Source organism: Mytilus edulis, chromosome 8 (genome assembly GCF_963676685.1).
Source record: "Mytilus edulis chromosome 8, xbMytEdul2.2, whole genome shotgun sequence".
Classification (NCBI taxonomy): domain Eukaryota; kingdom Metazoa; phylum Mollusca; class Bivalvia; order Mytilida; family Mytilidae; genus Mytilus; species Mytilus edulis.
Genome location: NC_092351.1, coordinates 27,482,563 through 27,496,882, shown reverse-complemented (window position 1 = coordinate 27,496,882; position 14,320 = coordinate 27,482,563). Strand labels below are relative to the sequence as shown.

At 34.2% G+C, this 14,320-nt stretch overlaps 1 protein-coding gene across 1 annotated transcript; it reads right to left on the bottom strand.

Annotated features, from left to right (window-relative positions):
* Nucleotides 1-8,687: 8,687 nt before the first annotated feature.
* LOC139484021 (uncharacterized) lies at nt 8,688-9,944 on the bottom strand. Its single transcript, XM_071267743.1, has one exon. It carries the CDS (start codon nt 9,942-9,944, stop codon nt 8,688-8,690), a length of 1,257 nt encoding a protein of 418 aa, XP_071123844.1.
* Between the last annotated feature and the right edge of the window lie 4,376 nt (nt 9,945-14,320).

Below are 14,320 nucleotides of genomic sequence, written 5' to 3'. Positions count from 1 at the left end.
TAGAATGGAACTTTCTGTAAATTGTAACCTGTAATATCTCAAATTATATAGAACATTTTTGTGCGACCCGACAAAATGCTTTTAAATTTGTTTCATAAGATGAGAAATTTTCTGCTAAGTAAACACTAAGTATTCTTTATAGTGGTGAACATTAGAAAATGATTTATAACTAAGGTTGTGATTTTTAAATATTTTAAAAAAGAGCAAAATTGTTGAGACCTCTTTGCTATAGTTAAAAGAGAAAACATTAGATTTTCAAATTAAAGGCCCCAAGGAGCCATTGTCGATCACCGGATATTCTCAATTACAATTGATGAATGAAATAATGCAACCGTTATACTGTTGCTTTAGTTTCGGAGATTTAGGTCAAAAACTGCATTTCCACCCTAAATTCTATTAAATCAGACACATCTGACGGCGTCAATGTAAAAACGTCGTATACATTTCAATGGCTTTAGCAGTAATACCAACTTACATATTCGGATGTTATATCCCATTTTAAATAAGAATTCTACGTGAACACTCAAAATTCTTAACCAAATCTTTGTGTCTATGAAATAAGTTGGTAACAATTCTGGCTAATTTGTTGTATCGATATCCCTGACCTAATAACTTACCAGTTATACTTTATTACTTTTACTGAAACCAAAACGCGACAACAGACAACAGAATAGCGAACAAGTTAAAAAATAAACACACCGTAAGAATGCATATAAAGAAACATCGACGCCTAAAAAAGAAAAACTCTAAATAGTTCACGATAAATATCTTGTGTCGTGAATTATTGTAGTTGTATCCTGTATAAAACAGAGATAGCACTTCTGGAAAATGACAATTGTTGATGGCTGTATTATATCATTGAGGTAAATGTCGCAGTAAATCTGTATATTTATATTGTCAAAACAAGATGTTATTGTATACGTTTGCAAAAATATAATCGCACGTTTGCAAGAATATAATCGCACAGAAAGTAGAAATAGATATGATTTTCAATCAAAGTTTCTCACCCAAAGGTTTTTATAACTACCAACTCAAATCATATCAAAAAAATTTATTTTGTAACATGAAACGGCTTTCTTAATCTTCATAAAGAAGAAACTTTGATATAATGTAACACAAAAATATGCCATTACTTAAGTATCACGAGTTGAACTTGGACTAGTTAAGAAATAGAACAACAATTCAATAAAACAATTCACATCAATATTATGATTCATGTTACGCTAAAGGAAAACAATATATTATTCTGGTGAACAATATTTCTTCCTTGTGTTGAAGATATAAACATATGTTATATGTATATTGTTTGTCGAACAATAATAGAGTTAATCATATAATGGTTTGTATCTTCCTTTTGTTAACAGAAGACAGAGTGTCTAACAAAAAGGTGGCACTCAATTAAAATTTAATATTTAACTAATTACCTAGGTTTCTTTCTTGTTCCTACACGGTTAATACATGAACATTTCTTGATCGAAATAACTGCATCAAGTTAAAATGACACCTAATGAGACGAACGAATTTTTGGTGGAATGGCATAGTGAATTTGCAATAAACAGTATTGGAAATATTATTGCATTGTGTGTTTATATGATATGTGGCTTGATTGGCAATACCATAGTCATTGTTGTATATAGGTACCAGTTTAAAGATGTTTCTGATGAGAGATACTTCATTCCTGTTTTGGCAGTAGCAGATCTAGTAGCGTGTATCGTTTGTCCTATATTAGACATTATGTTTCTTGCGATGCACTTGAACTACGTTAACAGTTTAGGATGTAAAATGGCACTCGTTTTTATAACCACTGCAGCATTTACTTCGGGTTTTGTTCTATTGTGTATTGCAATTCAACGATATTTGAAGATATGTAAAAATAAAACAATACCTTTATACTTGAGACGAATAATGGTTGTTTTATCCTTTTTACTTGCATTTTCGATGGCCGTGCCCCTTGCGATGACATATGATCACATAGAGTTTTCAAGCCAGGGTACTGTTGTGGGAAAAAGATGTGGAAAAATCAAATATGATTCGGATATAGATGGCGCTGCCTATGGGATTGTTTATCTTTCCGTTGATTTTCTTGCACTAATAACTTTTTTATTTTTATATGGAAGAATAGGTTGTACTATTTATGGACATTTTAAACGAAATAAACGTGTAAAGAACAAGTTCACATTCATGTTTATGATTATAACCATAGTGTTTAGTGTTAGTACTTCGCCTGTTGGTGTTATTTTAACATTAGAAGGAATTTTGCATGATTTCTGGGATAATTTAACAATGACCCAACTTATCGTTGTCCTATGGCTATACCATGCATACTTGATAAATAATTTAATAAATCCATTCATCTATGGATTTCTTGATCCTGAGTTTTGGCAAGCAACTAAGACTCTATTCAATTGTGTATCCAAAGTCAAAAGAACTCCTGAACCAAGATTTTAAAACATTTATCTGTGTGACAAATTCGTAGTTATTTACGGCATAAAATATGTCTTTTAGTTGTATAATATAGTTAATGTTATTTGAATATTACAGTAACTTTTACCTACATATTGCAGTATATTGTATTTGCATATTGCAATAACTTTAAGTTGTATATCGTAGAGAATGTACAAGGCTTTTTTAATTTTATTATCACACTAATCTTCAATTGTTCTAATTGACTGTTATATTTTTTTATATTACTTGATTCTCTTTTAGCTTCTGAAATCTATTGTAATATTTAAAAAATACAAAAAAAGAATTAAGCTTCTTATATGTTCTTTGCACGTTACTATAATCCACAGTTGTGTTCAAGACACACATCTTAAAAAGACTTAATGATATGTAAAACCGTAATTAGCACACATGCAAAAAGACAGTCGAAAATAAAATGACAACACCATGACTAAATAAAACAAAAACAAACAGACAAACAAACAAACAACAGTACACAAAAGAGGGACGGAAGATACCAGAGGGACAGTCAAACTTAATATATATTTATTATGGGGCCAGCTTAAGGACGTCTCCGGGTGCGGGAATTTCTCGCTGCATTGAAGACCTATTGGCGACCTTCTGCTGTTGTCTGTTCTATGGTCGGTTGTCTCTTTGACACACTCCCCATTTCCATTCTCAATTTTATCATAAATCGACAATAAACTGACAACGCCATGGCTAAAAACGAAAAAGACAAACAGACAAACAATAGTACACATGACACAACATAGAAAACTAAAGAATAAACAACATGAAATAGAAACCCTAAGACTGAAGAACACCAACCAAACCAAAAGCTGGGAGTGATCTCAAGTGTTCTGGAAGATTAAGCAGATCCTGCTTTATATGTGCCATCCGTCGTGTTGCTCTTGGTAGAACAAATCTAGTTAGCGTTTAATTCAGTAGGTCACATTCGGGGAAAAGGTGACAGGATTGCCACTATTGGAACATATCCATTGTCATCTTTGAAACATATATTGTATTAAAATTAACCATGGAAGTATTATGATGTCTTTAAAATTACAAAGAACAGATTTCAGCCAGATATGACGGTACTTTGGGGTACTTTGTTTCATAGCAACGTACAATATCCAAAAATGTAAACATAAAAAAAACTTGTTTCTTGTTGCATAAATCATCAAATTAATGTTCTTATACTTAATAGGTATGAACCAATGCCTTTCAAAAAGAAAAGAAAATTTTGATAAACTTTATGAACGATTTTGGCACATCAACATCATGGTAAACAAACATCAAAACCTTTTGACCGATGCCCACTGTGGATTCGACAGTAAATTTTAGCAAATGGAAATAAAAATCCCAAATATTAGTAATGTTCATAAAGACAAATAAACGAATACTATAACACAATATTAGGATGATAAACAACGTCATTACTCAGAATCTATACTTCAAGACCATCGTGTATTTTTTGTGAAGTTGATACGGAATATTTATCAACAAGGTCTTGATACCCTCCAATATACTGGTTTTTTTTAGAAAAGTTACAAGACGTTTTTTGACATACCCCTGGTTCATCAACTGTTTACGCAGACACTGGTGACGTTTCACAAAGTCTGAGTAGCAGCTGCAAACTCTTTAATACCAAATAAGTTGGGAAATATATATCCCATATGCAGGTGAAATTGGTATAATTTATTGATAAAAAGGTGGGAACGGTATATTGCTACAAAGGTGGGAGAAAATTTCAAAATTAAGATTGTCATAGATTCTAGTACTGAGATGACCGTGTATGTCAAATTCAAACCCATACCGTGAGTAGCAAGCTATCAAAGGCACCGGCATGACAAATGTAAAACAACCACTAAATTATAACCTTCTAAATTGGGACAGACACCTATAGATTGTTTTCTATGTCACATATATTTAGAAGTTTCCGTTTTGGCAATTTAGGGTATGACAAGGAGTAATATCACTTGTCTATTATAGTAGACCTAATTTTGACTTTGGAGTTAAATAGTTTATATATCAGAAGTATACCTTAGCCTTTTTCGCGGAAGTATTGGTATGCAAAAAACCACCAATAATATAAATAGTTTTAGTCCTGTGAGATAATCGTGAGAAAAACAATAAATTGTGACAATGCAACATATTCTTTTTATTTTCATGATTGTCTCACATAATAGTAAGTCCGTATTATGTTACGTTTTAATACAATATAATATCAAATGTTTAAATAGGAAGTTTCTACCATTTGTTTGGACATGATGATTACTTCTGCAGGAAGAACTCTATTAAATAAATTTACTCATCTATTTTGAAGTGTCTTCCTCATGACTGCATCTATTTTTCCTCATATTTTCACCTGGATAAATTTAATCATGGAGCATAATGATACGAATAAAATGTTGATGCAATGGCATAGTGAATTTGCGAGAAACATTATTGGCAATATTACAGCTCTGTCTGTGTATATGATATGTGGCTTGATTGGCAATACCATAGTTATTGTTGTATATAAGTACCAGTTGAAAGATGTATCAGACGAAAGGTACTTTATTCCTGTTTTGGCAGTAGCAGATCTAATAGCGTGCATTGTTTGTCCTATATTAGACATTATATTTCTTGCAATGCATTTGAACTACAAGAACAGTTTAGGATGTAAAATTGCACTCTTCTTTATAACAACTACAGCCTTTACTTCGGTGTTTGTCTTAATGTGTATTGCTGTTCAACGATTTTTGAAGATATGTAAAAATATAACAATACCCCTATACTTTAGACGAGCAATGGTTGCTTTGTCCTTTTTACTTGCAGTTTCGATGGCAGTGCCTCTAGCTATGACGTATGACCATATCGACTTTGCAAGTGAGGGCACTATTGTAGGAAAACGATGTGGAAAAATGGAATATGATTCGGATATCGATGGCGCTGCCTATGGCATTGTTTATCTTTCTGTAAATTTTCTTATTCTAGTGTCTTTTATATTTTTATATGGTAGAATTGGGTGTACTATTTATGGACATTTTAAACGAAATAACAGAGTAAAGAACAAATTTACGTTAATGTTTATGATAATAACTTTAGTGTTTGCTGTTAGTGCTATACCCGTGGGCATCATTCTAACATTGGAAGGAATTATGCACGATTTCTGGGATAATTTGTCAAGGAACCGACTTATCGTTGTGCTTTGGCTCTATCATACGTACTTGATAAATAATTTCATAAATCCGTTCATCTATGCATTCCTGGATCCTGAGTTTTGGAAGGCAACTAAGACTCTTTTCAAATGTGTTTTTAAAGTCAACAGAACACAAGAACCATGATTTTAGTAGGTTTACTTGTATGCCTTGTATTGCTATTGCTTAAATTAAACTTTCATTTACACATATATTATCCTTGTTCTTCTGGAATTATAATAAGTACATTAAATTTTATTGTTTATCTGTACTTATTACAATACCTTTTTATATATAAGACTGATTCTAAGATAAGTCTGTATTCCCTTTATGTTATATGTTCTGTTTTAATTTAATGAACCATCATTTGTATGCAAAGCCCTTGTTTCTTTGTACTAGAATACCATCGACTTGTAGGTCAGTTACAACGGCCTCTAAAGTAAACTTCTCTTTCTTTACCAAAATCAAGTGTAAATCTACCCTTACCTCTAAGGTTTAAATAGTTGTCACAGACGGACTTAATTTGTAACTGAGTTTCACTCATATGCGGTCTATACAAGTCAGGAATCGAATGATACACTCTTGTAGAAACTAAAGTTAGCGTAGCTCCAGTATGAACCATAAACATGACTGGTACATCTTGAATGCTTAATTCAACAAACATTCCTGAAACCGCTGATGCTGAAGCAACATCACCTTTGTCATTATTTGAAGACTTAACTTTAGACTTCAGTGTTTTAACCGTAGCGTCCGTATCAAAATCGTTATTTTTATCCTCAGTACTCTGTATCCTAATATTATGGAGACAATCTCTCGCAAAATGTCCTATTTCTACACAATTAAAACAAGGACCAAACCTTTTTCCTCGACCTTGTGCGCTATTTATCTTCCCCCGTGGTTGGAACTCTCTTTGGGACTTTAAATCTTTTATCTCGTTTGTTAAGGACAGTAATTATTCTCAATCGTCTGCATCCATGTCGTTATTTTTCCCATAGATACCGCCGTAACAGGGCTATTACTTGCTTCTGTCCGTTCGTCACTTGTAGTCTGTCGTAAATGACCTATGCTTTTCAGTGTTTTACTCTCAGCAAAGTTGTAAGCTTCAAGCTCAACTGCCAACCGTATAGCATCGTTAAGACGAGACTGTTTAATTCTCAGTCGCATTTCGGAGAACACTCGTGCATCTATAAATTGTTCTTTGGCGAGCGTGTCTCTTAATTCTAACGGAGCAGTCGGGTATGCCAGATAAGAAAGTCTTCGAACTGACTGACCTAACCCCGGCAAAGTGTCACTTGATTTTTGACGACATTCCTTAAATTAAACCCGGTGTAGTTCAGTTTGACAAGATGGAGCAAAGCGTTCCCCCAGTGCATATACTAGGTCTGAAAATATTTGTCTCTTTTCTTTTGGTAAATCACCAAGGACTGATTGAGCCTGTCCAATCAGTGACACGGCTAAGTACAAACCTTTAAAGTATACATTGATGTCAACTCACAATAAATTAAATAACGACCAACCAATCAAATAGTATTTGATACAACTTGAATCCCACCGCTGCCACCAAATATGTAACGTGTAACCAGGCGTTTATATCACAAACGTCCGTTCCAGTAAATACTTGGATCCAAGTTGTCCACAAACAATACGGTCATACTAAAAACTACTATCTATATTATGCACAATGAACTAAAATATGCACACGGGCTCTTTGCCGATATAAAGTAACAACAGACAAATAAATATACAACTATAATACAACAAAACAGCCTGTCCTCAAGATGGGACGGTCTGTCACTAAAAGACAGTATGGCTGGTACAGTCTGTATTAATCAGACAGTGTGTGCTGGTACAACCTGTCCTCCAGATTGGACAGTCTGTCACTTCCAGACAGTGCGGGCTGGTACAACTTGTCCTCCGATTTGGACCGTATGTCACTACCAGACAGTGCTTACTGGTACAGCCTGTCCTCCGAACGGGAGAGTCTGCTCTGTCAACTTCCTATGTAAGACCAGCTTGTACCCAGTACAAGTTGTCCTTGACAGTATCACTTACAGCTATGTAATGTGCCTACTCTTGTACACTGGTCTTCCTCTGTAAGAATATTGACAGAACCCGAAGTCTGTTCCTCACCATCTTATATACCCCAGGGCGAATACTAGTATACTATTTTCTGGGTAGGGGTGTTCTCTAATTGTTCCCGATTCCGAACACTACAATCCTTCTCAACCACCCCTATACCCTTGTACCCAACTACTGACTTTCCCGCTAAACGTCTAAATCAGTCTAACTCTTTCTCTAGCATAAACCATTCATTGCTCAATAAGATCCTATTTATTAGTAACCTTAACGACCAATAAACATTACAAGAGAAATCAAAAACGTGTTAAAAACTAAAAGCGAGGGAAACACATCAACTTTAAGAGGAAAACAACGATACAACAGAAACACTGAAGCGCAACAAAAAACAAACGACAATCGGCAATATCCCAACAGTCCTGTACTTCGAAACTGGCCTTGTAACATTATTCATTGCTTGACTGTCCAGATGGTATATCCATAAAAAAAGGCAACAGAAGTAACTGTTAAACTGATTTATGTACAAAACAAATATGATATACAGCAACAAACGACAACCATTTAATAACAGGCTCCCGATTTAGGACAGGCACAAAAAGCGGGAAAGAATTTTCAGCTCTCCCTCGACACCCTTTGCGAGTATGGTCTCGAGAAACGATGATCGTCCGTCGGAGGGAGGCGATAAATGGCTGACCCGTGTTAAGAGATAACCATATCTCTTGCACGTAAAAGACACCCTTGTAGATTTCGAAAAAGAGCAGACTTATACCGCTACAAGGTAGCACTTGTACCCGCCAAGTGGAAGGATTAATACAAGTTGCACTAACTTGTTTCCCAATCCACTATGCATCAATATGTTTAAACTAAGTATGACCATGAAAATAATACGTAATGTACTGATATTAATTACATAATAGGTTTAATAGTTTAATGAAACAACATATTTAGAAAAGCAGAATCAATTAGGACCAAGACACGATTCCTTGTTTAACTACACCTGAATACTAGGATTGATTTTTCTCCATTATTTGATACGTATAACTTGTCATGGTCTTTGTTAAAGCATATAGCTAAAGGATCGATAACTCCGTTATAAACATCCACAACAAGACGGTCTAATGTTCCATCCGCATACAGACGTTGTATTGAGTTAGTGCCACGCCCTGTGACATAGATGTTATTTCTACGATCCTGCACAATTTTTCTATGCATATTTTCTCCTTGTATTTGAATTTTGAAAATGTCACAGCCACTAAAGTCTATACAATTTATGGAATCATGATCTGCATATATCAAACGGTTGTTGCTTCCAAAACTAAGATACAGCGCCCAACCCCTGATTTTCAAATAACGAAGATGTTGTCCATGTATGTTTAAAAAGTGAATTATTCCCATATCACCGACCATTATCTCATTTTGAGAAGCAGCTACACCAGCAAGATGTTTTGACCCTAATACGGGTTTGCTCTTCATTGGTATAAGTTTATTTGTATTGATGAAGCCCAGAATTTTGCTATTAAACGTAACAACGGCTTTACAAGAACCTGGGATCATGGCAACATCCCATACTGGACCAGGCATCTTGATTGCTTTCAAAAATATTCCTGTGTCCGTGTATGCCGAAACCGTTTCATTACCACAGTATTTATAATCACAAAGCAGTAAAACATTTTGGTCGGTGACAGTCATACCGGTTATAGCTTTACCCGTAGCATTAATCCTAGAATGATACTGAAACACTTGAAGTGTTGCTGCCGATTGTGAGGGAGCTTGTGCTTGGCTTAATATGGCAGACCTGTATATGATTTCACTGGGATTCCTTTGAACAGTGATTATTTTTGAAGTGCCTTTTTTACCTTCACAATCTTCTACTGAGATGGTAATATTTTGTAGTCCTTCAATGGCATTTCCAATGTTGCTTTCGAGCTGCTTCAACTTCCAATCAAATGTATGAATTAATATGAAAACTTGTTCGTTCGTCCCATGTGTAGTTGTAAATACTATTCTTTCATGGGCTGATTCTATCTCCCTTTTCAAACGATAAGCATATTGTTTTTCATTCAAAAGCGTTTTCAAATTTTCTTCTAATTTTTCATTTAAGCTGTTTTCTAGTTCATCAATGCTACAGTTTTTAGACGAAGTCTCCTTCAGTCTTCTAACATCTGTTTGTAAGACGGCAACACAGCGGTCTCTATTATTGATAATATCCTGACAAGTACCACCAAGTGCCTTTAGTTGTTTCATGCAGTCGGAAACTGTGTGTGAAAATTGTATCCCTTCTGACGCCGAAGCAAGTGACATGATGTTTTGACATGACAAATGTTTTTTTCGACAATATTGACAACACAACTGATCGTGGTCAACGCAGAAGTACTCTAACAATCTATCTATATGTACTTTACAGTGAGTATGAGATGAATTAGTCACTTTTTTCATCTTCTACTTTGTTATCTTATACGGCCGGATCAATCCTCAGTCAGTTCTATTCTGCGCCTGGAATAGAAAGAAACTATATATCTCAAATGTACATGATTTGATTTCAAACATGAACTGAATTTCAAATGTTTACAAATGCAGTTCCTTAACGAACAAACCAGTTTAAACAATGTGCTACTTGGAATGTTATGGGAAAATGACACACAAGATAGTGGAAATGAGCTACGATTCTTACATCCTTGATCTATCTGACTTACTGTTAAAATCTATGACAGCGATCCATGCAGTCACCATCTCTATAATACGCTACACCATGAGATAATTTATCTATTATTTTTTATCAGCAGCAATAATTTATGAAGCCATGATATCAAATACAGGAAGAATAATATTGAACGTTTTATCGGGAACAAATAAAGTACAAAGCAGCATAAAAGGGAGCGGTGTCAGAAATGAAAACATTGTAAACGTTAATCAAATATTATGCAGGATGTAGCTAATCAAATCAATAGGTAATACGCAGAAAGTAAAAATATTTGAAATTTCTACTCGAAGCAGTCACGAATTTATACACATTCCCTTGATCGATCAGAGCGACTTGATGACTGAATTTACTACAAGGGCATTTCCATTTTTGTGAAGTATGCGTCGATAACTTTATTTCGGGATCCTCTCGTACAATAAATTGCCGCGGACCTTCAATGATGTGTTATTGCTATCCTGACAAATTTTTATTTATTTTTTTGTATCATATACAGAAATATGAAGTAAGGAGATATGGGTAAAACATTACTGAAAAAGTAACCCACCAAAATAAATAAAAAAAGACATTCAGAAATCAGAAAAGAGTATTCAACAATTAACAGTTGTCTATATTATGTCAAGCTCTGAATTATCCCGAGTCTTTCGAAATTAAACAGAAGACATATATTATCTGCCATTAACACGCCATAAAAAAAATACAAAAGTAAGTAATATATGACCTTTTACAACTTCTGATGAAGTTCAGCTCACTTGTGATAGCACATGAAAATATGATGGGTTTAACTAGATTTGCAGAAGGTGGGAGAACATACGAATTAGCAGAACATGATAAATCAAGCAAGCTCAACGTACCTAACCTTCTAATAAGAAATCATGTCATGTTACAGGTAATATCTGTTCTTGAACGTTATATTCTTATATAATGATTTAAAAGCCAATATCTCTCAATGAAACCAATATAGAGTTTTATGTTGTTTTTGAGAAAGACAAAAACATGGTATTGGTATCCGTTTTTCCCCAGATCAGATAATTGGAAATCTGTTGGCTAAGCAGATATAAGGGACAGAAGGAACAAAAATAACAAAACTTTATTACACTTCATTGGAAAAGATTTGTATCGCTTTTATTTTCCAAGAAAGTAGGACGTTTACATATTTATGACACCTTTTTCAAAGTTATATTGAAAACACGTTTGAAAATTAAATAATTGGATGATATCTGTGTTTTGTTTATCGGGGTGAAAACATTATAGAACGACAAGAACAGTTTGCCAAAGCTTTAGTTTCCAAGCTATAGAAAATGAAAACAACACGATATAAACGTCATTCGAAGCGTTTTTTCTAGATGATTCTATTTTCTTCAATAACGTTCAAAGCATCGAAACAGTTGCAGAACTATAACCGGCTTAATTAAGACAATAACATTACATTTGCACGTGGTGGTACATTAAACTATACTGTGCCCATTATGCTAACTACATTTAATAGTACCAGTACAAGAGATTCCTAAGATACCAATGGTACCTTACAAGTCATTAGTCGAAAATACACTAACAACCCCGTGGTAAAAACAGAAAAGATTAAACGAGAAATAACAGTACATACACAAAACACAACACTTAGCAATATGAACCCCATCAAAAGCTGGGATACAATATATCCTGTTCCTCATTTGACACCCATCGTGTTACTCCTATAAAATACTTTGATAAGTTCTATCAAGTGACCTCGTGCAATTACGGATTGGTAAATGGCTGTTATCTTACAGTATAACATCACTAAATTAAGATTCATGCTAACGTGAACTTGACTTGGGATAGGTGCATTGCATCCGGAAGATTGTCAATAGACAAAGACAACGTGTAAAATCAGAGTTGGAAAGAGTTTGACTCATCAGATGATAACGTAGCACAAAAACAGCTAGAAACAAAAAGACAAATGACAAAATTCACCGATCGACGAGTTCTCAAAAACTCTTTGAAAACTATGCCAATTTCAACTCAGTGTATGATCTAAGCCGAAGAATTTGCGTCAAAATGATGTTGAATAAAAAGTGAACTTATCTCCTGCACCACATAGAAAACACCATATTTTCAAATTAAACTGTCACATCAATTATATTATGTTAGTTCACAGACACCACATGGTTGATCTCTCAATTTATAGGTGACAATTGTTGCAAGAAGGGACAAAAATGAAATACACAATACCAAAAAAGAAAGGATATTTCTAAATAAAAAAAAGGGGGGAGGGTCATCCCCAAAATGTGCCTGTGCATTTTCCTAAAACTTTTAAAGTTTTACAATTTTGTGTTTCAATTATCAGTCGCCTTATCAGTATGAAATGACAGATTTATAGCCCTACTTAACCATTTTATAATTGAGAGAAGATATGAAATTTTAACTTTCTTGTGCATGGATTCAGGACTGAACTATCAAATAAACCATATAATGTTGTTGAATCTATATACTACAGAGAAAAAGACTTTAACATTGTTCTGAAAATTTATCATTTTAATATTTAGCTTCCATATATAATGCTTCCAATCGTCTAATAATTGTGTAATGAATTTGTAAAATCTTATAATCTCTGTATCATATTAGAATGAATGGTTGTTTAATTTGCAGCAATGAAATTCTTCCAACAAAAAAAGATGATTAGATTCTGGACACTTAATGTGTATTAAGGGGCTTCGTCTGCCTCATCGGTAGTTACGGGTATCACATTGCTTTCAATATGTATTGTGAACCAAACACTCTGAAGCAATATTGTGCGTTGAATTATTTCCCTTTGTCCATACATTTATGGTTCATAATTTTAAATCAAATGTCCTTTTTGGTATATTTTATTACGCATATATTAGCTAGTTTCTTGAATATCCGAGTATGTAAAGGCAACATTCCTAAATTGCTTGAAAAAGAAACACATAGAATGTAAAGAATGTACTCATCAGGTAGAGATGAGGTTTGGATAAAGACAAAAAAGAGTGGTTACAGACATCAATTGCACTTTGACAAAGCAACAATTCTTTGATACCACAGGCTCCGGTAGTGGCGGATCCAGACCTTTTTGTAAAGGCGGCCTGCTGACTGACCTAGGGGGGGTCCACTCCAGTCGTGCTTCAGTGATTCCCTATATAATCATAAAATCAACCAAATTTTTTCCAGGAAATGGGGGCCGGGCCCGCCAGCCCTCCCCCGGGGATCCGCCTATGTCCAGACAAACACATGTCCACATTACCACTTACATTTGTTTTAAGATAGACTGGTGGATCAGGAGAGTCAAAAATAAAGCTCCTGTTATTTGTTTGTTTATCATCCAGTAAACTTAGAATTATTGCTCATTGATTGGCATATTTGTGGTGGATGAAAAAAAAAGTTTAAAAGGGTTCATTATAAGCAATTTCAACCAAAATCGTGTTAACCATGCAAGGTTTAAAATAAGATTTCAGTACAACTATACGAAGTCATTGTTTAGCAATCAATGTAATTCCAAGATTCACTTAAAAAAATCTGTGATAGGACATATGGTCTCAACTGATTATTCACTTATTTAAATATTCAGTCAAACTAAGGAACAAGCTACTAAGTAGCCCCAGAAAACAAATATCGTTCTGTCACAGTATTATAGGAAATTCGAAGGTTATTTAGTGCCTATATGCCTCATGTTAACTATATAACCTAAGATCACCCAACAGTCATAATATCATTGTCTTCAAAGTTTTATAAATTGATTGTACCAACATTAAACAAAAGTGTTACATTTAATTACCGATCTGATATTTTTGCAGGATTCCATTTAGTTCTTCCTGTTACAAAGCTTATATTTGTTCATTATCACTGCATTAAATTTGTGCTTCTTTTATGTTGATATACAGTACTGACCATGTAGGTGTCTGTCGGAGGTGGATTAAAGGGGTGC